Raw genomic sequence first — 27,544 nt, 5'->3', positions numbered from 1 at the left:
CAGTGGCTAGCAGTGAGTAACTATTTGATTGTACCATCATTGTATAACTACATCCATTTTAGTGCCATCATACAATAACTCAGAATCAACGTTCAACCTTTCTTGTGCCTTAAAGAATAATTAAATGTCCAGTCCACACACACCTGGTAACATTTGATCAATCAAGCAGATAACCTGTATGGAACTTTCTGCTTCATAATTTATACATAAACATGATTTTGGCTTGGGCGTAAGTGGCGACTTAAAAGTTAGGGCTGGGTGATATGGACGGATGTTATTGACAAGTTAATTTTATCATTATCATAAAGGTATCCTTCCATATGTGTATTTCATTTGAGTTAAATACTAATATTTGTGTCGTGCAGATATTAGAATGAAGCACTCCTGAAATTAATTGACGTGGGATTATTAAAATCCCGTAAGCAATAACAAAAGGGAGTGCTATGGTATATATTGGCCTTTGGCCTTGTTCCTACAGTACAACTGCGGCACAGTAGTGCCAATAAACTACCATGATCTGAAGGTTTTTTTTAGAACACATTTTCAGAGGAAGACAAACAATAGCATGTTGATATAAACAGGATAAGTGCAAAGTCCTGCATTAGCCATTGTATAATTACCATAACAATTGCATGGAAAATACAATTATCACAAATCACCCAGCCCTAGTCTCACCCAGCCCCATTTCAGTTTGGGATTGATCATGCCCCCCCCCCCCCCCCCCCCCCGCCCAATGACAATCCTTGAAACAACACTGTATTTTGCTTGATTGATGCCTCTACTAATTACAGATACAATGGATTTGAAAGATATACTGTAAGTCTGTTCAACACTATGCGTGCTATATTAAGAGAAGCCAAAAAACACTTACTACCAATTTGAAACAAAATCTGATATGAAAGTGACCATTTCTCAGAAGTTCAACACAGATGAGTTTAAATACATGAATTACATGAATTTATTTTCGACCTTCAGTAGGCAATAACGAAAGTGCTCTTGTCAAACCTGTAAAAAAATAATTTATACACACCCCCATCATCTGATTGGAGGGTTCGTCACAAAATTGTTGACAGCTGTTTTTCTTCATTGATGGCCGTCCCCCCGATTTATCTGCTGGTGCTTCCCCTCTCCACCACAGTGTCTAATTCGTTGTCATTTGCTAAACGGGAGGCAGGCGGGCAGTATGACGGTGGAACAGGCCGGACCGGCCAAGGGCTCCGCTACCTCTCCCTCCAGCTCTGTCCATGACCCTTTCTCTGGGCTATAGCAGATGGTGGAAGACTTGTATGCCCCCTGTAAACACAGATATTTGGAGTTCATGTTTAGGTTTTACATATACTTACATCACGGCAGTTAGAAACAAAAAGAGCCAGGAACTAATGATATGTTGAAAGGTCTGAGTATATGGAGTGTATCAGTCTTCTACTTCCACCGGGACAGGATGGGAGGATTTTTGTTCTTTGAATCATAGGAGCGGGACGGGGGTAATCTTGCAGGAGCGGGACGGGACGGGACAGGAGTTAAAATCCACTCCAGTGTCAGTCTCTATGCCAGAGTGCACTAGGCTGAATGTAGCAAGATGTAGCAAAGCATTGCTGTAAACCTTGCCCCAGAGACACTATAGGGAGGTGTAGTCTGACGTCACTTTAGTTTCCTGTGCGGTCCACCCGTATAGGGATTTATCATTGGGAAAATTTATTATCGGCTATTATAATAATTCTGCCTCATGAACATTGGCAAGCTTTCTATTTTTGCACTAAATGAGTTCCCTTCTATCACTAACATTATTGTTTAAGCATTTTTGGTTGAAATAAAGTTAGTTATAAGGCTGTTTAATTTGTCGTTAAAAAATAACTACACTTACCAGTAGAAGGCCTGTCGTTCAGTGCTGTCACGCCAGAGTGAAGTGTAGTTCCTCAGTGAACGAAAACATAAACGTTGTTATTTTGTTACCTTTTACAATTAATTGCGAATGTTTTTATGTTGAGCTATAGATTGTGGATGAATACACACAGAAAGGTACACCATGCCAATGTCCATGCTTTATTTGTTTTAAACGAGACAATTTAGAAATGTGTCCATTGGAAATTCATTGCAATTTCAAGAGGGGTGGACCGCGCGGGAAAGAGCAATGACGTAACCACTACACCAGTACTAGAGGTAGTCTAATATACTATTGTATATTAAGACTCTTTAGGCAGATTTTGACTAATAGACTAGGCAAAATATATGTGTGCAAGGCTTTTTCTCCCCATTGTACATCCTGTCCTCGCAAATCAACTCGCAACAATTAATTTACTTGAGGCTATGACTGACCACGCATGTTCGATATGAAAAAAGTTAGTGATTTGGGGACAATGAGATGTCTGGCTAGCAAGCCAGCATTTGTGTCGAACATATTGTCCGATTATATTAACTTTTTGTTAACCATGGGCAAGGTTATTGACTAAATCTGCATGCGCAGATTGATAAACCTAGATCTCTGGACAATCCAGAGACTCTGTGGTCAATCTGTCTAATGCGGGAGTGCTGTGGTGCTGTCTATAGACCACTGCAACACGTCCGGTATTCTGAAATCATGGGAGAGAGCGGGGGGTGAAAATGAATGAATGTGGATGAGAGCCTTGACATTAAGTGGTTGTAGCTGTGGCTGTAGGGATGTGGGAGACATGATCCAATAGATATTTTATATGAACACGGAGAGACCAATCCCAAGTCGATCGGCACTTTTTTGGCCAAGCTATAGTCACTTTTCTGCACCTACTCCCGAACTACACATGCGCAGATTGATGAACCTAGACTCCGTGGGCAATCTGTGCATGCAGAGTTCGGGAGTAGGTGTGGAAAGCAACTATAGCTCGGCCGAGAAAGCGCCGATCGACTTGGGATTGGTCTCTCCGTGTTCAGGAGACTCATGCGTATAAAAGTCTATTGGATCATGTCTCCAGCACCTCCACAGCCGTATCTGCAACCACTTAATGTCAAGGCTCTCATCCACATTCATTTATTTTCTCCCCCCGCTCTCTCCTCACGGAGCTCAATGTAACACGGAAGTGCAGTAGTCTATAGACTTGAGCAAGAGAACTACGATACCCAGCACCACCCGGTGCGTTCACTGCGTTGATGGTTCTCTAGCACGCAGTAGCTTCTATAAAGTATGGCAAGTCTGCGTGCAGTTGTTAAGTTACTCATGAACCAGATTTCCGTGCATTATGAGAAGTTTTATCATTTATCAGAAGTTTTAGCCTCTTTGAACAGAAATATTAAAACATTAGCTTAGAAGTAATCACGATTAGCATAGCTAACGTCAGTTAATGTTTACTTCTCAATATTTCTTTGATAATGTACTGTATGTTATCAAAGAGGATATGGCAAAGGTCCTGTGTATTGCTGGTGAATGTAGCTTGGTTTCTGGCATACAAAACAACTGTCAGATATATTTTTATCCTATTTATTTCCATGAATTTAATGAATTCTTGTCATGGCTTGATAGCCAGCTCTCAGAGCTAGGTGGCTTGCTGGCTGGCTGGGCATGTGACATTAGGGAAATCATCAGGTCTGACAGTGCATTCCATTGAAGTGGGAACTAGGAAATATCCAACCTCCTACTAGGAAAAATGCAATGAAACGGCCCTCAAAGTCGGAATTCCAAGTAGGAAACTCTAGGTTGGTCTCTCAACTCAAGACTTTTCCGAGATGCCGTTATCTGCAGTCATTTCAACATGGCGGCATAGCCTACACTATCAATTGTAAAGAACATTGTTTTAATCTTTAGAAGACGGCTGACGCTAGATTTCTATTAATACCAGTGTGGTAGCCAAATATAACAGTGTCTAAGCATATACTTCCTACCCATTTGAGATACCCATAGAAGCTTAATACTTACAAATTTCAACTTCCTACCTAGAAATGCTACCTATGAAGCTTCTTGTGTGCTCAGAAACCAGCCACACCAACACCAGCTGCTTCCGGTGTCACATTTCCCTTATATAAACTTATCTTACATATTTTACATATCTGTGGTTTATTTCCGATCTGGGCACTGGAATGCACTAAGGTCGTAATTCAGATTTTCCAACTGGGAACTTCCGACCTCCGACTTTGAACGGAACGCGCCTTGATTGGTCTACTTTTCTGTGTGTGATGTCAGTGAAATCATCTGTTTTGATTGGTCTACTTTTGTGGGGACAGACATAGAGACAGCCCCTTCGGGTCTACGCCATAAAAACAAGTGACCACTGGTGGAGTTGAAGGTGCAGGAAAGTGGAGCTACCGCCCCGTAGGACTTGTGTTTCTGCTGACTCACTCAGTCACCAGTCAGTCAGTCAGTCAGTCAGTCAGTCAGTCAGTCAGTCAGTCAGTCAGTCAGTCACACTCATTCAGTCAGAGGACTACAGGCTGGTCCGTCAGGTCCAGCAAAAACAGATTAACTTAATGCATTCAAATAATTATAATTATAAATGAATCAGTTCCATTGACACCCGGCCTAGCCTACTCATTGCTCTTGAGGAAACTATATTGTGAGACTTTACCATGCTCCAGCTGTATCCCCCCACCAGGAAGATTCTTTCATCCAAAATGGCACAGCCAGGGCCACTCCTCCCCTCCAGGATGGGTGTCTGTAGGATATTCCACTGGTCTGCCTTGGGATCATAACACTCAACCAGCATCACGTCGAGATGGGAGAAACCTACACGGAGCAAGAAGAGAGGAAAGATATATGACAAACCCCTTAGTTATTCCATCATCACGTAAGTGTACATCTGTTTTGTGTGTTTGTGTGTGTGTGTTCATTTATTCAATCTTTATTTATACTTGATAAATACGCTGAATAATTAAACTCATTTACAGTGTCGTCGAGTTGTTACATTCATAAATGTCATAGTGCGTGCGATAAATACTGAAACAAATACAGACAATCAGAGCAATTAAGAGCACAATTGAGGTAACAATTGCATATGTACTTGTTGCATATGGTAAATCTGAATCTGAAGACTGAATCTGAATTGAAAAACATGTCTAGTTTCAGAGTTTTCTGCAGGGTAATCCATGAGGTAGGGGCAGAGAAGCCAAAAGAAGATCTACCGAGTTCAGTACAAACTCTAGGCACTCTAAATGTAAGACAATCACTGGATCGTATACGACAGGGTCCAGTGGTCCATTCCAATAAAGAAGCAATATCATTTGGACAGTCTCTAATTATGGCTGTGTGTGTGTGTGTGTGTGTGTGTGTGTGTGTGTGTGTGTGTGTGTGTGTGTGTGTGTGTGTGTGTGTGTGTGTGCGTGCGTGCGCGTGTGTGCGTGTGTGTGTGTGTGTCCTCATTCATTATTCCTGGAATGATGAAGTGGTGAAGAGAACTGGCGATGTCTTTGTCTAATGTAGGTCATGGACATGAATGACAGCAGATCCGCAGATTCACATACAGCAGATACAGCAGAAATGAAAATCATATTTATCTTATCCCAGTCTCTATTCAGTGCCTGGGGTGCACAAGGCTATACCTTTCAAATGGTTTCCACCAATAGCGTAGAGGCGGTCGTTCATCCCAGCCAGGGTATGAATGGCACGCTTTGTGTTCATATCCTGTTTCCTGGCCCACACGTCCATTACGGGGTCATAGCAGTAGAGCCAGGAGACGTATTCCCCATTGTGTACTCCTCCTGCAACAGGTACGACAACATGCAACATTACTTTCTAAATACGCAGTGTACTGTGTACTTGGAGTACGTGGGCTGTTGACATAATACTGTAAGGGCAAATGGACACAGTCTGAGTAAATGCACTGACATGCAGGTCACTCACTCCTGAGTAATGTATTGATTTAGCCCCAGCACACCTTTTCAATGATGCACATTAAGTCCTTCCCTCTAGAAATGCACTCGTGAGTTGAGAGTGAAAGGGGCTCGACCTTAATTGAGATGGGCAGATCATCCAATCGTGCAGTAACATCTAGGAAGTCACTATTACTACTAATACTGTAAAAAGGAACTTCTTGTTACTTCTGTAACTTGTTGCATCGACCTGATACTACAGTAGATACTGATACTAACTACAACAACCTATACCATGAATTTCAATCGCAAAGATTTACATCAGCTTGAACTCTGTTTCCTGAATGACAGGGTGCCTTTACTCTTTCCACTATATCCCTGATAAAGGGATAGCTTTGATCTTTGGAATCTATATAATCTATCTCTGATCTATTTCCTACTTACCAATGTTGTCGTCGATCGGTAGGATCCTTTCTCAGCACAATCCGTGCCGTTCCTTATACTAGCTCCAACTAGTTAGCCACAAACTAACGCAACGTCAATGGGGTCACGCTCCGACTGAAAGCTAACTGATATTCACGGTGCACACAAAGTATATTAAACCTGTTAAGCTTTTAAGCCATATTTTCAGAAAATCCGCTTTGTCGTGTGGCAGTGAAAGGGTTAACCTGCTGTATTGTCACAGTGAAAGGGTTAACCCTTTGGTAGAGCGGCAGTGAAAGGGAACCTGTTAATCTGTAGACCGTTTTCGCCTAAAGGTACATGCCTAAGTAAATGGAAGATTGCTCCACTTCTGCAAGGTCAATTTGCATGTTCTTGGTATCTAGGAACATCTAGGGACCAGGGGCTGGGGGTATGTATTTCCAGTGTCAGAAATATTGTGTCCGTTACTAGGCTGAGTAAATTGTAATGAATAAATTAATTATGATTAATTATGATTTATGATTTTGATGATGATGATCATCAAAATGGGGCGGCGTGGCTCAGGGGTAGAGCGGGTCGTCCAATGATCGAAGGGTTGGTGGTTCGAATCCCGCTCAAGCCCATGTCCATCCCACTGCCGTTGTGTCCTTGGGCAAGACACTTAACCTACTTGCCTCGTATGAATGTGTATGCATGTGAATGAATGTTGATGGTGATCGGAGGGGCCGTAGGCGATGATTATTCGCCACGCTTCCGTGAGTCTGCCTCAGGGCAGCTCTGGCTGCAATTGTAGCTTACCACCACCGGTATGACTGTGTATGAACGAATAATGGACTCTGTAAGCGCTCTGGGGTCACTGGGGTGTCATGAAGAGCGCTATATAAATCCAATCCATTATTATTATTATTATTATTATTATTATTATTATTATTATTATTATTATTATTATTATTATTATTATTATTATTATTATTATCAAAAATTGAAAACATTTTCTGAAAAATGCTCACTGAGCTCATTCACCACCTTATTGAGATCATGTGTACAACAAATCTAAGCAAATGAACCATGGGAAGATGATTAAACAGAAGGATTTGTAGATACAGTAATTAATGATAATCGACTTTAATTATAAATTCATATTTGACCTTGAACTTGACCTTGACCTTATTATGGCCAAATCATACATCTATGGATAGGGAAAATGCTCCTCTTTCCAATGGCAGGGTTGAATCTGTAATTAGTAATTTCTTGCGGTTTTTACGATAATTAGCATTTTCCGATAAATTTGTATTTCCGATAAAACATATAAAACATCGGTAAAAATGAAAATATACACTTTGACTACTGTTTTTGATAGGGTTATGGTATTTACTCTTGGCTACAATTATTTTTTTGAAAAACATTAACCTCTTGACATCCAAGGGCCCACATGTGGACGATTCTTTGCCGACCTCTAGTGGCTCGGTGTGCATTTCTTTTAATACAATATATAGGTAGAATTAAAGCCCTATTTGTTGCCTGTCGATTGCCCTTTCAGGTGACAAAATCCGTTCAGTGGTTCTCGAGTTACATGCCGATATGTGAGGCGTGCCCCAAAGTACGCAAAAGTACACATTACCACCCCCGACTCCCGGGGCTCTAGCTCCGTCAATCATTTGGCGATCTCGAAAATCGTTGCACAGGGTTGTAGCCAATGAGTGTGGCTTTCCAATGATACCCCATGATATGATAATTGGGGATCTAATACGGTCTCTATTGATCGATTTATGATAAAGAAAAGCAGGGTCCTCCTATAGGGGGACCTTAACAGGTTAACAGGTTAAGAACTATCCCTTTAAGCTCCACCTGACGGGGACGTGTTTGGGTGAAGGTGGCGATCTGCCCTGACCTGAGATGTAGATCTTCCCGTTGTGCACTGCGCCCGCGTGCGCCGCCAGGGGCTGGGGCAGAGACGACACGTAGTTCCACTCGTTGGTCTCCAGGTTGTAGGACTCCACGCTGGAGAGGTAGCCTGACTCGTTCCTTCCACCGATCACGTACAGGTGCTTCTCCAGGCGGCAGGCAAAGAAACTGGCTCTCCTGAGACCAAGGTGTCAGTCAGCCAGACGACATCATCATTAAAACAACGCTGACAGATCCATTGAAAACGTATCAACAGATGGGGGGGGGGGGGGGGGGGGGGGGGGGGGGGGGACGACGACTATAACGGACACTCCCGACGCCACTGGGTTTGATTTGACATATAATTGTTGATTGTAAATACTAGGCAAACAAACATAAAACAAGCAATTATCAAATAGCAGCTACTTGTATGTAGACAATTGGGTACGGTGCGACTGTTTGCGTTACAATTGAACAGTGATCTTTACCTCTCCTGCATCGATGGTAGTTGTATCCAACTGTTGAATCTGGGATCATAGCGGCTGACAAAATTAGTACTGTGCTTTCCTGCAAAAGAGACGGGCATTAAGATCCATGACACAGACTTGTTATTGAAAAGAAATAAAATAAAAAGGAATGGATAATAATACTACTAATAATAATATTAGTGAACATACAGTTACAGTAATATCTACAGTGATTGATTAATGACATTACCATTGGGGTTCCACTGGTCCTCTCCACCCATCAGCAGCAGGAAGTTCTCTACCTCCACCACGCAGTGATGAGCGCTGTTGTAAGGCATTACTAGATACAAGGAAACACACAAACACACGGCGCCAGTCAGTCACAAGCCTTTGAGTGTAAAGCAGTTGTTGACATCCGTAGACATTTTAAATATGACTGCATTTTAATAGTGCTGTTCTAGTACTATGACACAGAGCTTTACAATGGAATGACTGGGTAATTTTTTTTCAGTATGGGCTGCCCCAATGGGAATCAAACCCCCAACCCTGGCAGTGTTACAGTAATGCCATGCTAAAAGTGCCAAGCACCCTACCGACTGAGCTACACAGGACCACCATTCATTTGTTCTACTTTTAGTGTATGTTTCTGATTGAGCTATGTGGTTTTTAAGTGCATACAGTATAGCAATTTATTTATATACATACACGTGCCAACAAAGCGCATGAACCGGATCTCTGAATAATTATAATGCTTAATGGTGCTTTTTTTTATCTGATGTCACTATGTTGTCCAAGGTGGTTCATGTGAACAAAAACTGAACAATTTTGAAAGATTGTTTTCATAATTATACTGTAGATAGTATAAGTATCCACCTAATCTGTATCACTGTGCTGCATGCATTCCTTTTGGGTTGGAAGTGATTCTTAGTTGATGACTTTTTTTTACCTATTTTGTCATATATTTTTATGGGTTAGTAAAACGTTTCAAAATGTGCCGGATAATTACAGTATTTCTCCACATCGATGTGCCACAATGCTGGAAAGGACATGTGCAAGCATTTAAAAAAATTGCTTTACAGTATGGCCGCGTAGGTAAATTAGAAACACGCCCCAAAAGTATTAGAACAAAAAAAATTTAAATGTGAGCTTTCGCTTTAACTTAGGTTTCCATTGGACAACAGGTATAAAAGGGATACAGTACTGAAATGATCATTTGATATCTGTTATGTGCAACATTCTACTAGCTCATGCCTTTTAAATCCTGTATAATTTTGTATGTCTTACTTGTTGTGTTATCTATCTATCTATCTATCTATCTATCTATCTATCTATCTATCTATCTATCTATCTATCTATCTATCTATCTATCTATCTATCTATCTGTCTGTGCATGTCTTTATACAATGGCATGCACATTTCTTGATTCTGATTGGCTGAAACACTTCTTTCAGATGTTGTTATTTCTCATAACACACTCCACGTGATCCCAGAACCCGCCCACAACCGAATTACTTTTTTCCCGAATCACTCCGCCGTTCGTGTTTTTAGGAATGAAACCAAGATGGCGGACAATAATCTTTATGAATGGATGTATTGATATCGTCATAACGACTAATTAAAAAATGATAAAGTCACGTGGAATGTGTTAGTTGCTTACACAATGTTGGATTATGTAATTGGTTGGTCATGACTCATTGTGAAACAAAATATAAATAGCGGGAAGTGTGTTGTTAGATGGCATTCATTGTAGAACCTCCCTCTCCTTCAAAAGGACACTGTAATTTCACTGTTAATAAAATGTTCAATCAATCAATCAATCAATCAAATAACAACCGCTAACTTCACAGATGGCATGCTTTGTAGCAACCTATGTATAGATGTAGCACTGTCTATCTGTATGTCATATATGTTATGATGCATTGAAAATGGGGGACCCTGATGTAAACAAGACGAAAGTCTTTCTCTTCATGAATGGATGTATTGATATCGTCATCACGACTCATTCAAAAACGATAAAGTCACGTGGAATGTGTTAGTTGCTTACACAATGTTGGATTATGTAATTGGTTGGTCATGACTCATTGTGAAACAAAATATAAATCGCGGGAAGTGTGTTGTTAGATGGCATTCGTTGTAGAACCTCCCTCTCCTTCAAAAGGACACTGGGTCTCATTCCCCAATATTTTTCAAAGAGTTCTCTTGGAAGACTTATCTTGGAACCGACTGAGACAGAATCAATAACAAGTTCACTCTGAGTCCTCAACACGCTGGTAATATGTCTTAAGTGTCTCAAACGTTCACACCTGAGATATCTGCGTTGGGGAATGGCACCATGTCTCAAACGCGAATGCGCGTCCCCGTTCAGGACATTTGCATACAAAACAACGCCTCCAGAGCTCCTTATAAGGCAACTAATGATGCAGCCGTGGGAAAATGGATGCGGAAGCGTTTTGCGACCCATCGAAATTAGATTAGATTAATTGTATTGTCATCATATATAGTACAGCTCGGGCACCTGCCGCAGCGCTCGCTCACACACATGCGCGCGCAGTACTGTATAGCCTACGCGCGTAATGAATGAACGCAGTATAGGCTTATTATTCCATTAATGACTTGTTTCATTAGGATTTAGTAGATACTATATATATGCTCTGCCCTACGTACAGTATAAGTACTTATACTGTACTTAGGGCAGAGCATATATATAGTATCTACTAAATCCTAATGAAACAAGTAATTAGAATAATATAAGCCTATATACTGTTCATTCATTAGACACGTAGGCTATACTGGCTGACACAAGACTTATGGAATATTAATGCAGTCTATTTCCACACGATTAGCTTTAGTTCTTATTTATTTATCCACTGTCATTTCAGTGTTGGTGTATAGGCTATATAGTGTATTTCAATATAAGTTTAATTGATTAATGATATATTCGAAGGAATGCAGGTTTATAGCGTATATCAAACAAAGGTCTGTCCCATTGTATACCAATCAATGGGATATATTGCATGTTGACCTGCATTCTTTCAAATGTATATAATTAATCATTAAAACAGATATGTAACAAATAAGAAATACAAATTCCACAGAAGGCATTAAATAATTATTATTTTCAATCATTTCACAATAATTGCATAATTGTGTTTGAATATCTGAGTAATTAAAGTAATTATACATTTGTCCAAAATAGCTGGTTCAGATATGGTTAATCCAGCTGCCCTGTGATCAGATGAATCCATATTATTTATTTTTCCGACATCAAATGCGTAATTTCTTATCGTACAAATATTGTCATATTTATTTTAATTATGATTAAGTAATTAATTCCAATGAGGCCTGTAGCGTTGACATGAACAGTCTGTCAAGTTAATAAAATTTTCTATTAGTCAATCAATCATAAGTGTGCTCCTCAGCACTCTTAAATCTGCTCTCAGTCACGGTCAAATCCGATCTCAGGAAAATTTGGGGAATCGTGCTACCAGCCCTAATATGTCTTAAATGGGCAGAAATCTTTGGTCGTAACTCCGTTCGGGAATGAGACCCACTGTCATTTCACTGTTAATAAAATTTTCAATCAATCAATCAAATAACAACCACTAACTTCACTGTTAGATGGCATGCTTCGTAGCAACCTATGTATAGATGTAGCACTGTATCTGTATGTCATATATGTTATGATGCATTGAAAATGGGGGACCCTGATGTAAACAAGACGAAAGTCTTTCTCTGGTCTGCATCCCCTTAACAATGGACCTGTCTCAAAACCCTGCCCTCTTTTCTTGATCCTCCAATCACAGCTGTCGCTTACCTCTGACTTCCTCGTACAAACAAAGGTAAGCGACAGCTGTGATTGGAGGATCAAGAAAAGGGGCAGGGTTTGAGACAGGTCTATTGTGTGTATTGAGCTGTACTGTATTGTACCCATTCTGCAATCTGTTAATAAAATTTTCAATCAATCAATCAAATAACAACCGGTAACTTCACTGTTAGATGGCATGCTTTGTAGCAACCTGCCTCTGCAAAAGGACACTGTCGCACAAAGCGATTTCACTGGATGTCCCGGACACAATGGAAGTATGGATATATTCGTAACGAATAATTTTAAAAAGATACCGTTAACTGGAATATGTTAGTTGTTTACACAATGTTGGATTATGTAATTATTTTTGTTAGATGGCATGCTTTGAAGCACCACACCTCCCAGCTGCTTCTAGACACGGAGGCAACTTATTATAATTTTTTTTTTTACCTACTTTTTCTGCGAATGGTTTTGTGAATAAATCTCCATTATGCTTCAATTACTGTGTGTTTATTGTATAGCAATAAGGTTGGATGAATTCGGCCATTGTATAAAAGTATTACACCACTTGAAGTCGTGTTATAGAAATTAGATCACGCCTATGGGGGTCTAACGACCCTCGGCTGCGCCTCGGGCCTAACAACCACCCATAGGTGTGATCTAATTTCTATAACACACTCCGTCGCATGATGTAATGCTTAAATCTATCTATCTATCTATCTATCTATCTATCTATCTATCTATCTATCTATCTATCTATCTATCTATCTATCTATTTTACAGCTCAATGAAATTATGTAGATAAAAAAAATGTAAATGTCATCTAGATCATTACATGAGCTGTAATTAACACAACACAAGTATTCAGTATCCTCTGATGACATCACATGAGGGGATATTCAAACTCATTAACTCTCAATAACTGTCAAACTAAATTAATGTGTACAAAACGGTTTTGAGCCTTGGGATTATGTGAGATTATGTGCAAACTAAATTGGTTGTTTTTTGGTGAAGTGTACCTTTAAGAGTAGATTCTGTTCACTTAATAACTCTGCCATAAATGTCTTGTATTTTATGTGGTTTGGCAGCGTCTATACTTCCCACAAGCAAGTTGTCCTTCCGCGTTGCTCTGATTGGCCACTGACCTACGGTTCGTGCGTTTTGCGAATCTGATTGGCCACTTACGTTTCTGGTCATGTGACATGTGCGCCCAATCGCATGACGAGCAGTGTCTTAGCCCATTTCCGTGTCAAACAGCCTGCAAACGACCTAACGCCTAGTTTATCACTGGTTAAGCTTAGGCGAATCTTTCGCAGTTGGTTAAGGTTAGAGTTTGGAATCAGGGCTGGCGTTCTATCGCCATGCTCTAAGACAAACTCTAACCTTAAAGGAAAACTTCAACATTTTGGGAAATTAGTTTATTTAACATCTTCCCTGGAGTTAGACAAGAAGATACATACCTTTTTTGCTTGGGGTTTTCAAAATAAAAGTGCGACGTTTATAGCAGCGGAAAACGTTTATTTTGTACATTATCTAACGTTAACACGAACCTAAACTAACTTTAGGTTAGTTGTAACGTTAGTTTAGGTTCGTGTTAACGTTAGATAATGTACAAAATAAACGTTTTCCGCTGCTATAAACGTTGCACTTTTATTTTGAAAACCCCAGAAAGGAAGTCATTATATTTGCTTTACCATCCTGTTCTGTGTTAGCTCCGGTTAGCTCCGAGCGTGCAGTAGTTAGTATTATATTATCAATACCAGCCATTGGATTACTGTTTTCTATATTGGGGAGGCTTTTAATCGTCAAGGTAAGAGGATTTTAAGTCATGGTATCCATAAACTTCAATCGGTTCGGATCCTTTGAAGGAATGAGAATATCAACAAACACGGCTTCACGTTGAAACCACTGACTGCGCCCAGAGACTCGAGTGGTTAGGCAAAAAATAGTTCCGAGTATATTTGCTTATAAAACGTAATTGTCTAATTCAATTATTTTTTATTTCTCCACGTGGTGAATACACAGGTCACAACATGTTTACAGGAACGTTTTGGAGTTGTATTTGGTGACTGTAAGACCCTGTAGGGAACGTCAGGCTCCGCCCCCCCCCCCCCCCCCCCACTTCCAGTGATGAAGCTAAGCTACGCTAACGGAGCGACTGTTCCCAAAGATAAATGCATGCACAGAGACAAAAAAGGTATGTATCTTCTTGTCTAACTCCAGGGAAGATGTTAAATAAGCTAATTTCCCAAAATGTTGGAGTTTTCCTTTAACCAACTTCGAAAGAGCGCCTAAGCTTAACTGTCCAAAGAACTTGCCGTCACACGATTGGGCACACATGTCACATGACCAGAAACGTGCGTGGCCAATCAGAGCAACGCGGAAGGACAACTTGCTTGTGGGAAGTATAGAGGCGGTTTGGCATGATAGAAGACAATGCCAAGCCATGCCGCCATGAAAAAAACATTGTTACAAACAATCCTGATGGGGGCGCTATAACAATAATTCAAATGGCCTTATCTCATGAACCATACAGTAGAGATGTGAAACTGTATTTCCTCATGATGACAAATTCTGCCTCAAGGACTCATTAAATTAAGTCACCATAATTATTACATTTTGGACTATGGGGATGTACTGTAATATACAAACAGGCTGCAGCCTCCACACTCAAGGCCTTTTAGACTCCGTTTACCCTGAGGTTTATTACCAACAACTACAACACTCACCATTGTATACGATACCGGAGTCTCATGACAAGCACAGAGAGACTCAGAAGAAGCTTCTATCCCCAGGCCATCAGGATGCTCAACGAACAATAACACTACCATCAAATGCACTCACAGCACACACATCCACACGCACACACTCACTTTAAACAAACAACTCACTGGGGACCCTGATGTAAACAAGACGAAAGTCTTTCTCTGGTCTGCATCCCCTTAACAATTGTGTGTATTGAGCTGTACTGTATTGTACCCATTCTGCAATCTGTTAATAAAGTTTTCAATCAATCAATCAATCAATCAATCAGCACCCACTTTACCCACTTTATAACACCTAAACACACTTTATATTTATTGGTAAAGAATTTGCACTACAACCCATACCTCATTACACCTTACTGTAAATTGTACGTAAATTGTACCTCATCCCATTTCTGCTTTGTACTGTATAGTATATTGTATTGTAACTCAGTTACTTCTACTCTGCATTGTACATTGTATATATGTATATACTGAACACTTTTGTCTAAGTACTTGACTCCTATTTTATACTTACTATTCTTATTTTATACTTATCTATTTTTATCTAGCACAATCTCTGGAGCAAAACAGAAAGAAGCATTTTATATAAAAGTATTCTGTACTTCTGTATGACAACTAATAAAGAAACTTGAAACGTGTATTCTTTATGATAAGATCGGTTGCTCTTCTCTGTCTGTCAGGTGCAGTAATCGTATATGTTTATTTATAAAGCCCTACTCATCAAATGACCACCTTATCTCTCATCCATGCTGCTCTGGACACTGGTCCACACGTAACGACGTGCTCCAGTGATTGTCTGGTTGTCTAGTTCTTCACTAATATGACCGCTTTTTTTTATTTATTGATGCAGCGTTATCATGGAATCTCTTACAACATGACCTAAAATTTAGTACTCTTGTGTCTTTTGGACGTTTTCGATTTTTAATCAATAACTGTCCTATGTCGACTTGTAATTGCTTTCTTTGATGTGTTATTGCCTATGAGGTGTATTTATTTTGTGTGTTGGTGATTGATTTATTGGATGTTTTAAATTGATTGTGTGTGTATTGTAATCTCAAATGCCATGTACACTCAATGTCATTGAAAATTAGGGTCTCCCTCAATGACTCCTGTATTTAAGTAAAGTAAAATATTATATATAATGATTAATAATACTGTTTGGATTTTGAGTGTTTCCCAAACATGCTGCATATCTTTAGGGGATATAGCCCAGCTCAATCAGTTGAAAAACATTGCTGTGAACAAGGTTTGTGGTCATACAAGCATGACCACATGAACATCAAGAGTTGCTCGCATGACTTTGTTTCTGATACGGAAGTTGTTCAGTATTGTCTGGTGATTACAACACCAAATGTTTGCAGATCAGTTACAAAATGTACAGCCATTTCAATGTTCACATGAATTGCCCATGGAGTCCCATTCATTTTATGGCAATATTTGCATGAGTTCTTATTTTTTCCAGTTCACGAGTCACACCATCAATATAAGTGATTTGGCTTGCACCCTTTTATAGGCTGCTTGCAGCTATATTTTACTTATTTATTTATTTTCTAGATTTCTAGTACTCTCATAAATTACATTGCTATGTACTACAGTATGTAGTGTTGCTGGCAACAATGTGATTTCACTACAGACATGAAGTTCTGACCATGATGGAATACATGGTCATGCCATTTAGAGGATGATTATATCGAAAAATCTTATAGTATCATGGGTGCATTTATCATGGGTGGCCAATGTGGGAATCAAACCAAAACCTTAACCCTGTCAATGTTAGTACCTTGTTCAACCCATACAGATTTTTTTTTTCTTTTTATAATTTCCTAACATTTTAACCACGTTGGTTAGTTGGGAGTGTTCACTTTCATAATGAATATTAATGTCAATAAATCACAAGGGTAATGTCTGTGATTAGCCATGTACTGTTATTGTTGACAGCTGATCACAGTTTCACCCATGACACAAGTAAACATATTTGCAAACATATGTGTGCGTGTTGTGGGGGGGGGGGGGGGGGGGGGGGGGGGGGGTACTAGGTTCAGAATGTGTCATCAATGAATGTGTCATCATAACTAATTTCACACAGTTGTACATTAATGACCAAATCCTACAAGTAGACTGTTTAATTAAAGTGAAAATGTTGATTTCTGGCACCTGCTGGCCACAAGTGGTACTGTCTCTGTGTTTTCAATACATTTTATCTTTGCTCTGTTGCCTCCGTGTGCTTTATTTAATTGAAAAAAAAATGTTAAGTCTTTTTGCAGACTGAATTCTTTGATTTTTTGGTGGTCAAGGTCACTACATATTTGTTTTCCATCATTGCAAACAAATTTCCCACGTTCTGTGCGCAAAAGAAACGATGGCGCCTCGTTCGCTCAAAGCATACTTCTGATATCATGAGAAGGCCGACTAAGCGTGTCTCACCAGACCCTCTGAGGCCAGAGCAGTGAAGGTGAGTGCCGTGCTGAAGCGCCCGTGGACTCAATTTGCTCTGTACACACTCCACAACTTGATTAATTAATAGAGAAAATGTACGTTGTCGCTTTAAAGGTAGGATCTGTAATGCCGCGAAACAGTGACCTCTAGGAAAAAGAGCCCCACTTGGTAGTGCACTTATTTACATCTTTTGTTTTGGTTCTGTGCAGCGGGTATAGAGAATGGGTTTCTATTGCCTGCCAAGGGAGGTCTGGAGAAATTCACAGTTTAATAATACTAAACTCCAACCGTCAAAAGAACAAGCAGGGCTCTTTTGCCTACAGGTCGCTGTTTGACAGCATTTGAGTTTCTAGCTTTAATGTTCCTCTCACTACTCGGCATGGGCTTGGGTGGTCAGACATCCTCCCACAGCGAGACGAATGGCCCCTAGCGAAGGGTTTTCCCCTTGTGTACGTCTCCGCGGTCCCTCCGTCTCCCCTCCGTCTTCCTCCGCTAACGTGACCCCATCGAGATGTAGAGAAATGGTCTTAGGTGACAGTCATAATGAACATGATCGTGTTCACTCAATAAATCTCAGGACCAGCGTCTTTTGAGCACAAATCAGTGGAATGTTAAAGCCCACCTGTCTGTCTCCATCAGTCATTTCCACTGTCACCTCCCCACTGCCTGATGGATCGCAGATGCTGTAAAATTAGACAGCCTTGAATCTCATTTCTTTCCAATTGGCCTCTCCCTGCAATCTCACTCTGGGTTGGCTGACGTGCGGAGGTCCTCTATGGCAGAGAGGAAGCCTTGGACAGGAACTAGTATACTGAACGTACACTAAACAGAGCTTTATCTTGAAGGAGAGGATTAGGGTGCCTGCCTCCAGTGCACCTCAAAGACTGGCGCCATATGACTAGCAGATTTCCTCACATGCTATTTACATTATTATGCAGTCAGCAGTACGGGACACAGATGGGCGGCTTTGTATCTGATGTCAAGTGACTTGCACTCATACTAAACACCATCTGATACTGTCATAGGGAGAGAGGGAGGGAAAGATTACCGCTTAATGGTATAACGTAGGCGTAGGCTATGGTGGGGGAGGACTGAGGAGAACACTGTGCAGTGGGGGAGGATTTGGGGCCTTTTCACCGCCTCTACAGGTGCCTGAGACACAAATGAGGAAAAGGCTTAAGTGAATAGATTGTATTAATAGTCTTGTGCATTGATATTATTATTCATATCATTATTATTATTAATACAATTTTGCATCTCCACAATACACTACTGTGCTATATATGTTGATGTCAAATTAATGTACCCTTCCTACCTCTCACCTAACCTTCCCACTAAACCCAGGGGCGTGTAGGCAGTGCAGCACTCCTTCCTATGAAATGGATGTCATACCTCCAGTCTACAGTGAGCTCTCAGGCTCACTAGAGGGAGTCAGACACCTCTGCATAGAAGCACAGTCGGGGAGGGGGGGGGGGTTGACTGACTCCACAGCTAATGCACCACTGCTGCTCTAGCGCTGACGTCCCTGTATCCCCCCCCCCTAGCCCGAACGCCATTAGCGTTGCATCCCACTGCTCTGCGTTCTATTGTTCTAATCTAGACCACAAGATAAGGTTCGTTTTGAAAAAGGGGAGGGAGAAGGCATGAGTAAGGCGGTGGGGTTGGAGAACTTTAAGGGGGGAAAAGGGAGCAGAGTACGGCACTACTGTGTCTGAGCCTCGTCTTGTCCGTCTGCCTTTTGTCTCCCGATGCTCCGCCACACTGCTGTGGGTACACACTAGATGGCAAACGTTGACACTGAAAATCAGCAGGCGGACAGATATCTGACAAGACAAGGGGGATCAGATTCTCTCCTAAATTGTGTTGATGAATGTCTTAATCAAAGTCTGTCCCTCTCAGGTTTCGCCTCATTGAAAAGTTATGATTGAATGTTAATAATCTTCTATTCCACATCCATTGTGTGGAAGCTACATCAGATGGTCACTGATGTGATAAGGGGATGATTTTGCAGTTTTGTCCTTCCACTCGGCCACGGCCCATTTGAGTGTTAACTTTTTTAGCTTTGACTGATGGAAATCCCTACTGACCTTTCGCTTGTTGCAGTTTATACCAGTGAGTGTGGGTTTTAATGAGAAAATGACAATATAAATACCCGTGGGCTTCAGGCTGTGTGTACATGCCTGCTTTGGTGTAGTGTATATATATACCCTGACATAATTTGGCAAGATCCAACGTAAAACAATCATACTACTGCTGTTGCATACAAACCCATACCAGCGCAGAAGCAAAAACCTGTCCCTTATTGCCGGTGAAGTCATAAATTCACACTGAGCCGTCAAGGCCATATCATTAATTATTCTCAATAGACAGTGGTAGCACTGTCTATTGACATAGTATCATCATAAAATACAACGCTTGAAAACATCAGACCAGCCCCAGAAATAACCCTTGACACCGCACAGGGAATACAGAGTGAGTCCGGGTCAAGCTGACAGCAAATAGACCCATCCCCTAATATGTACGAATGGAGAAGCATTAGTGAGATATGGCCCCAACCAAAATACAGGACAACAACTCAATACAACCACCAATGATGATGCAAAGGGAGAATACGGTTTCCCATTAGCTCTTGTTTGACCTTTTGCTATATGGCAAGAATATAGTGGTGAGCTGCAAAAGGTCAGGGAAGACAGGTGAGAAAGAGAGCACAGGACAACTATCTGGGGGCACGAGGCTGTAAAAATTAGCTCCCTTTTCATAAATGTACAATAGGGGGTCAGACGTTTTTCCCATGTGCAGTGCAAATGGGTTTCCACTGAATGGATTTTTGTGTGTGTGGGTATATGACATTTTGCCTTCAATGTCATGTCATAAAATCAATATCATAAAACCATATAAACCCCTACTATGTTATAGGCCCCCACTTGAAATCTAATTTCGTGAAAATTGTTATTCCACTGCATTAGTGCGTGCCAGTTACCACTAATGGATGATTGCTTTTAGCTAGGAATATTACTTTGTAATGATGCTATTGCTGAATTATTCCACTGTGGCCTGGTCTTTGGCACCCCCTGCTAGACACAATACCGTCAGGAAAATTCAATTGTGTTATTGGTTCTAAATATAGACACTATATTCTTAAAAGGTGTTGAGTGTAACATGTCATCCAGCATTGTTCCATCGATGCCACCATAGATCATTAGATTCAAATAAATCTCACCATGCATCTTGCCAGGATATTTCAGTAAAAACAAGGCAAGCCAGGCATGAAGCTCCACAGTGGCACGGAGTCACGCTCTGATTGAAAACTTATATTAAAAGTGATACGGACACTACATCATTACCTCCAGGATTTAGGGAAACTCCTTTCCCTCGTTTTACGTGGAAAAAATGTACCTGTGTTAAAGCCATCCACGGGAACGACCATTTCTCATCATAAAAAGGAGCTAACGCAGGGATGCCTCTGGGGAGGGAAAGTTGAGCCTTTTTGCTACTCACTTGTGAGGATCTTCCATGTCTTTTTGCTACTCACTTGTAAGGATCTTCCATGTCTTTTTGTCGTCATCGTAGTACTGGACTAAATTACTGGGGAGACGATCGGGTCCAGGAGGCAAGCCGCCCACCAGTAACAACATCCTCTTATTGGAGCGGATTCTGTAATATTGAAAGTGTGTGTGTGTGTGCGTGTGCGTGTGTGTTAGTTAGGACACAGAACGGTAGTAACTACAAAGTAGTTGAAGACATAAGATAAAGCATCCGAAAAGCAACTGTAGCCTGAACTCTTTTTGAGTCTGGAATTTAATTATGGAGGAGATTCATTAACTTGTACAGTGATCACTGAATTAGTCAAATGGAATTAATGAAACATACTTTGAATCCTTAGTACAGTTTCAATTAATGACTGAAAAAAAACAATGAATTAATGAATACGCTGTGTAAATACAGTTGCCGAACTTAAACATTTCTCTTCGACATCAGAGACATCTAATCGAGCAATAAATAGGACTGCATATATCACATTCGACAACAGAAATAGCCTACAGTACATCCTATTGAATGGTTATTACACTCTAAAGATATATTTTTTCAATTAGCTGCGAGGCTACGACTGTTCTGCTGGGCGCCATACTGAGGGCTAAAGGGCGCAATCAAGTACATCAACTTGCCCATAAAATGTCTCCATTCCATTGGCTATAATGATTCATGTGACATATCTGAGCCAGTCGTGACATATTGTAATCCCTGCTGTTTGTCTACGAGACGTGACCTTAGAGCTGCACATTTTAAGTATGCATTTATGACCATTAGCATATCAACACAAATCTGAACATGTACCAAATTAATCACAATATACATAAAAAAAGATCTCGAGCAATTGGTCTTTATATTCAGCCATTTTCACTGTTAAATTTTTTTTTTATATGCTTGACTAAATGACCAGCGTCTGAGTGCATCCTCCCTTCTACTGGCCCACTCAAAAGTGGTTTGGGGTTACTCATATGCAAATGAGCCCCTGGACATAGATAATGGTGATTAATTGAGAGAAGAGAAACAGTGGCATGTGAAACTAATTATGAGGATTCTTGATTCCTTACTAATTTGGAGCCATATGTAGGACAAGATATCTTATTGTGACAATGCATACATACATACAATTGCCTGTGTGTCTACTTTTAGATCCTTATATTCAATGTGTAAAAATCTGATTTTCAAGCATTCAGTTCCTCATAACTCAGATTTTCAATGACTCAAAGTAAGAGGTCCAATTAAAAAAGAAATGTCAGCATTACGTCTCTGACTATAGCCAGCCCGGTAAACAACACTTCAATCAATCATCAAACACACCATCAATCAATCATCGTCCTGACAACGCCTGTCTAATTAGCATTTCTAAAAGTGCTGATCATGACAAACATGGATACAGGCTATACAGCTTACCCTATGTTTGTGTAGGTGAGACAGATGCACCAACCTGAGTGAGGACCAGGAGAAACAGCCAACTCTTCCCCACTGAACATGAAGCCTATGCCCTTTCAGATATAGTGGTGCATCATCTCAGATGTATTGAATTTCCTTTTTTTGAGGCATCAACAACAATTGCAGTGCTTTTCCAGGGTAAGCACACACTAATCTCTGTGTTATTATCATATAACTAAAGAATAAATTACTCTATTTATAGTGTCTCAAATCATTTGTATAGGGAGTACTTCCACACAGTACATTTCAAAACTATTCATGGAGTCTACTGTTTTGTGTCTGTACTGATTATATAACAAGTACAGATATGAGAGAAAATAAAGAGAGTTGCTTTTCCTCAGCGAGTACATGGGATAACCAAACGGTTATGGGTGGATTTGCTTTATTCGGGCTGCCAGTAATAGCTCTTGGCAGCTGGTACTTAGTATCACTACACATACCTTAATATCACTACACATACCTTATTATCACTACACACACCTTATTATCGCTACACATACCTTATTATCACTACACATACATTATTATCACTACACACACCTTATCACTACACACACACCTTATTATCACTACACATACCTTATTATCGCTACACATACATTATTATCACTACACACACCTTACGATCACTACACATACCGTATGTCCCACTATGTTACCTGTTTATTGCACAATGTTGTCTATTGGATTCTATTATATGTTGTACTACTGTATTGCACATCGTTGCGGGCAAGACCACCCGCATTTCATTGTATACTTGTATGCTGTGACAAATAAAACTCTTGACTTGACTTGACTTGTATTATCACTACACATACCGTATTATCACTACACATACCTTACACATACCTTATTATCACTACACATACCTTATTATCACTACACACACACACACCTTATGGTCACTACACATACCATATTATCACTACACACACCTTAGTATCACTACACACATACCTGATTATCACTACACATACCTCATTATCACTAAACACACCTTATTATCACTACACATACCTTAGTATAACTACACATGCCTTATTGTCACTACACACGCACACACCTTATTATCACTACACAACATACCTTATTATCACTACACATCCTTCATTATCACTACACACACCTTATTATCACTACACACCTTATTATCACTACACATACCTTATTATCTCTACACACATATCCCTTATTATCACTACACATTAGGGATGCCCCGATCACGTTTTTTGCCACCGATAACGATCACCGATCGTCTATGAGCCATATCGGCCGATACCGATATCGATCGTTTTTGGTTTTATAAAAATAATAATAATAATAATAATAATATATACTTAAAAAAAATAAAAAAATAAATAATATATATACATTATATAATTATACTTGTAGTTGTATTGTCTGCGAGACATCGCCACCACGCAACAAGTCAAAATGCTCGCTATCTGCAAACAGCTCCACTGTCTGTGTGTATACTCTGCTTTGGTCAAATCACATTCAGCGTGGGGCCTGAGAGTGCTGGGGCTGACGTTCTGCAGATGGATACTATTGAGTCAGAGCGATAGTTCAACAGGGTCTGAAACATGTTATGAAGCATGATAGCTAATTAGCCAATGTTCAGCTGCAAAAACAAACAATGTCAATTATGTTATAACTGATATCAGGAGCTATCTGTAGCTACTGCTAGCCGGCTAGATGACGTTAGACAATGCATCATGTATTAAAATAAAGTGAACTATTTAGTTTACTGGATCATTTCGTTGTGATCTAACAGTGATATAACGTGAGCTAACGTTAGCTACCTATGCTAACGGAGGTCTCATGCTGGCGCATCCCTATCATTCTTAAACTGAAATGCGCATTTGTTGATATCAGGAGCTATCAGTAGCTAGCCAGTTAGACAATGCATCATGTATTAAACTAAAGTGAATAGTTGACCGTGTAGTTTTGTTTAAACAGTAACGTTAGGTCGGTAGCTTGCTAACGTTAGCTCACGAGCGATAGCTAGTTAGCCAACGCTACCCAGCACTTGCGAAAACGAATGCCAAACTGTCACATTGATATCAGGAGCTATCAGTAGCTAGATAACATCAGACAACGCCTCATGTATTAAACAAAAGTGAATAGATGACTGGGCCATTTTGTTTAATGCTGGTTATGTTGAAAGAGGAGCTCTGCGGTGCTCATGCACTCGACTCTTGCCGAAGGGTTTGTTGACATGAGATGGGTCTGGGAGGGGGAGAAGGAGGAGGAGGAGGGGCAAGACGTGCAGCAGCAGAGTGTGGCTGTGAGCGAGTGAGAACTCCGCAGAGAATTGGATCATGTTTTCCATGTCATCGATCGGTTTTCACGATCGGCGAAATTAAAGCATTATCGGAATTCACCGATCTCATATTTATACTGAATATCGGCCGATACCGATCGCTGGCCGATCGATCGGGGCATCCCTACTGCACATACCTTATTATCACTACACACACCTTATTATCACTACACACACCTTATTATCACTAAACACACCTTATTATCGCTACACACCTTATTATCACAACACACCTTATTATCACAACACACCTTATTATCACTACACACACCTTATTATCACTACACATACCTCATTATCACTACACACATACCTTATTATCACTACACACATCTTATTATCACTACACACACCTTATTATCACTACACACACCTTATTATCACTAAAAACACCTTATTATCACCACACACCTTATTATCACTACACACCTTATTATCACTACACATACCTTATTATCACTAAACACACCTTATTATCACTACATACCTTATTATCACTACACACCTTATTATCACTACACATACCTTATTATCACTACACACATATCTTATTATCACTACACATATACCTTATTATCACTACACATCTTATTATCACTGCACATACCTTATTATCACTAAACACACCTTATTATCACTACACATACCTTATTATCCCTACACACATACCTTATTATCACTACACACACCTTATTATCACTACATACCTTATTATCACTACACATACCTTATTATCACTATGCACACCTTATTATCACTACACACACCTTATTATCACTACACATACCTTATTATCACTACACACACCTTATTATCACTACATACCTTATTATCACTACACACACCTTATTATCACAACACACACCTTAGTATCACTACACACCTTATTATAACTACACATTCCTTATTATCACTATACACACCTTGTTATCACTACACATACCTTATTATCACTACACACTACACACCTTATTATCACTAGATACCTTATTATCACCACATACCTTATTATCACTACACACACCTTGTTATCACTAAACACACCTTAGTATCACTACACATACCTTATTATCAATACACATACCTTATTATCACTACACGTACCTTATTATCACTACACATACTTTATTATCACTACACATACCTTATTATCACTACACATACCTTATTATCACACGTACCTTATTATTACATACATATACCTTATTATCACTACACATTTCGTATTTCTGTACCACTACACATGCAATGACTTATTATAAGTGGACTATTTGCTAAGATTAGACACAGGGAAGAGTGGGCAGGTATATTGCTGTTTTCTCTTCTATGTATCTTAGTGTAAAAGTACATAAGGTAGGTATCTTTATTTGACCCAATTTAATTTACCAATAACTAGACGATATCCTCCTAACCTCATGTGTGTGCCACCTGCCTTGTGTGTGTGTCCACCTGCCTTGTGTGTGTGTGTGTGTGTGTGTGTGTGTGTGTGTGTGTGTGTGTGTGTGTGTGTGTGTGTGTGTGTGTGTGTGTGTGTGCGCGCGCGCGTGCGTGTGTGTGTGTGTGCATGTGCGTGTGCGTGTGTTTGGGTTTGCCACATGCTCACCTGCTGGCCACAGTCTGCCGACAGTGCTGCCTGAAGGGCATGAGGTGGTAGTTCATGGCATCCAGGAGCAGCTTCTGGCACACGGGGTCACTCCTCATGAAGTCAACAGACTGCACCCTCTCCACCAGCTCTGGGGCAGGTATGAGGGCGAAGCGCAGTCTCTTCATGAGGTCCGGGGCGTAGTGCGTGCGAGTCTCCCTGTCATGCTCCAGCCAGAGAACGGACATCTGGAAGAGAGCCAGCTCAGACTCCACGGGGGGAGGCAGAGCATCCAGCATGGCACACATCTCCTCAAAGTTCAGCAGCAGCACGTCCTCCACCAGGTACTTGTTGGCCAGCTTCTTGGTCTCGTCCAGCCCATGGAGCGCTGCGATCTTGCAGATCTGCTTGTAGTTCTGCACAGAGATCTGGTCGTTGAGGAACTGCACACTGAGCTTGGTGATCTGGGGGATGTTGAGGATCTTGCTGACCGAGAGCACCTCTTCCACCGTGTCCAGGGAGAGGGTCACGTTGGCTGTGTACAGGTACTCCAGCACTAGCCTTAGTCCAATGGAGGAGCACCCTTGGAGCACCAGGTTATTGATGGGCCGGGTGCTGCTGGTCACCAGCTTGTCATCAGGGGAGGATGAGGGGGTCCCACTGCTTCCCTGGTCCCCTTTGCTTCCCTCGTTGTTGATGGTGTGGTGGTGGTGAGAGGAGAAGAGAGACCTGAAGTACTGGGAACAGGATGCCAGCACTGCCTTGTGGCAGTGGAACTGCTGTCCCTGGGCAGTGAGAGTCACATCACAGAAAAGCTGTTTCCTCCATAAGAGATTGAGCCCATGCAGCAGGGTGTCACTGTGTGTTGGGTCAAAGGTGGATGTTCTATCACCCGATCTGGACATGGCTTACTGAGTGTGAACGCCACCTAGGCAACAAATAAACCATGCAAGCCATTTACCTCCAGTCATGTATTTGTGTCCAATATATGTAGCATACATGTTATAATTAGGTTATACTAATAAGAAGGGACTTTTCAAATAAGTTATTGTTATATAATATAATAACATTGAATAGATATACCGTCCATGCAAATAAATGGGAATA

The 27,544-nt window shown here is 40.6% G+C and overlaps 1 protein-coding gene across 1 annotated transcript; it reads right to left on the bottom strand.

Annotated features, from left to right (window-relative positions):
* Positions 1-1,152: 1,152 nt before the first annotated feature.
* klhl14 (kelch-like family member 14) lies at positions 1,153-27,342 on the bottom strand (the record flags this gene model as incomplete). Its single annotated transcript, XM_084327248.1, has 8 exons — positions 1,153-1,293; positions 4,533-4,690; positions 5,503-5,661; positions 8,087-8,277; positions 8,568-8,646; positions 8,797-8,886; positions 21,088-21,209; positions 26,459-27,342. 8 exons carry the CDS (start codon positions 27,340-27,342, stop codon positions 1,153-1,155), a joined length of 1,824 nt encoding a protein of 607 aa, XP_084183374.1.
* Positions 27,343-27,544: the final 202 nt, after the last annotated feature.

This window comes from Notolepis coatsorum (assembly GCF_963971535.1).
Source record: "Notolepis coatsorum genome assembly, chromosome: 13".
NCBI classification, from domain to species: domain Eukaryota; kingdom Metazoa; phylum Chordata; class Actinopteri; order Aulopiformes; family Paralepididae; genus Notolepis; species Notolepis coatsorum.
The sequence above is the reverse complement of the archived record's forward strand: the minus strand, read 5'-3'. Positions and strand labels throughout refer to the sequence as shown.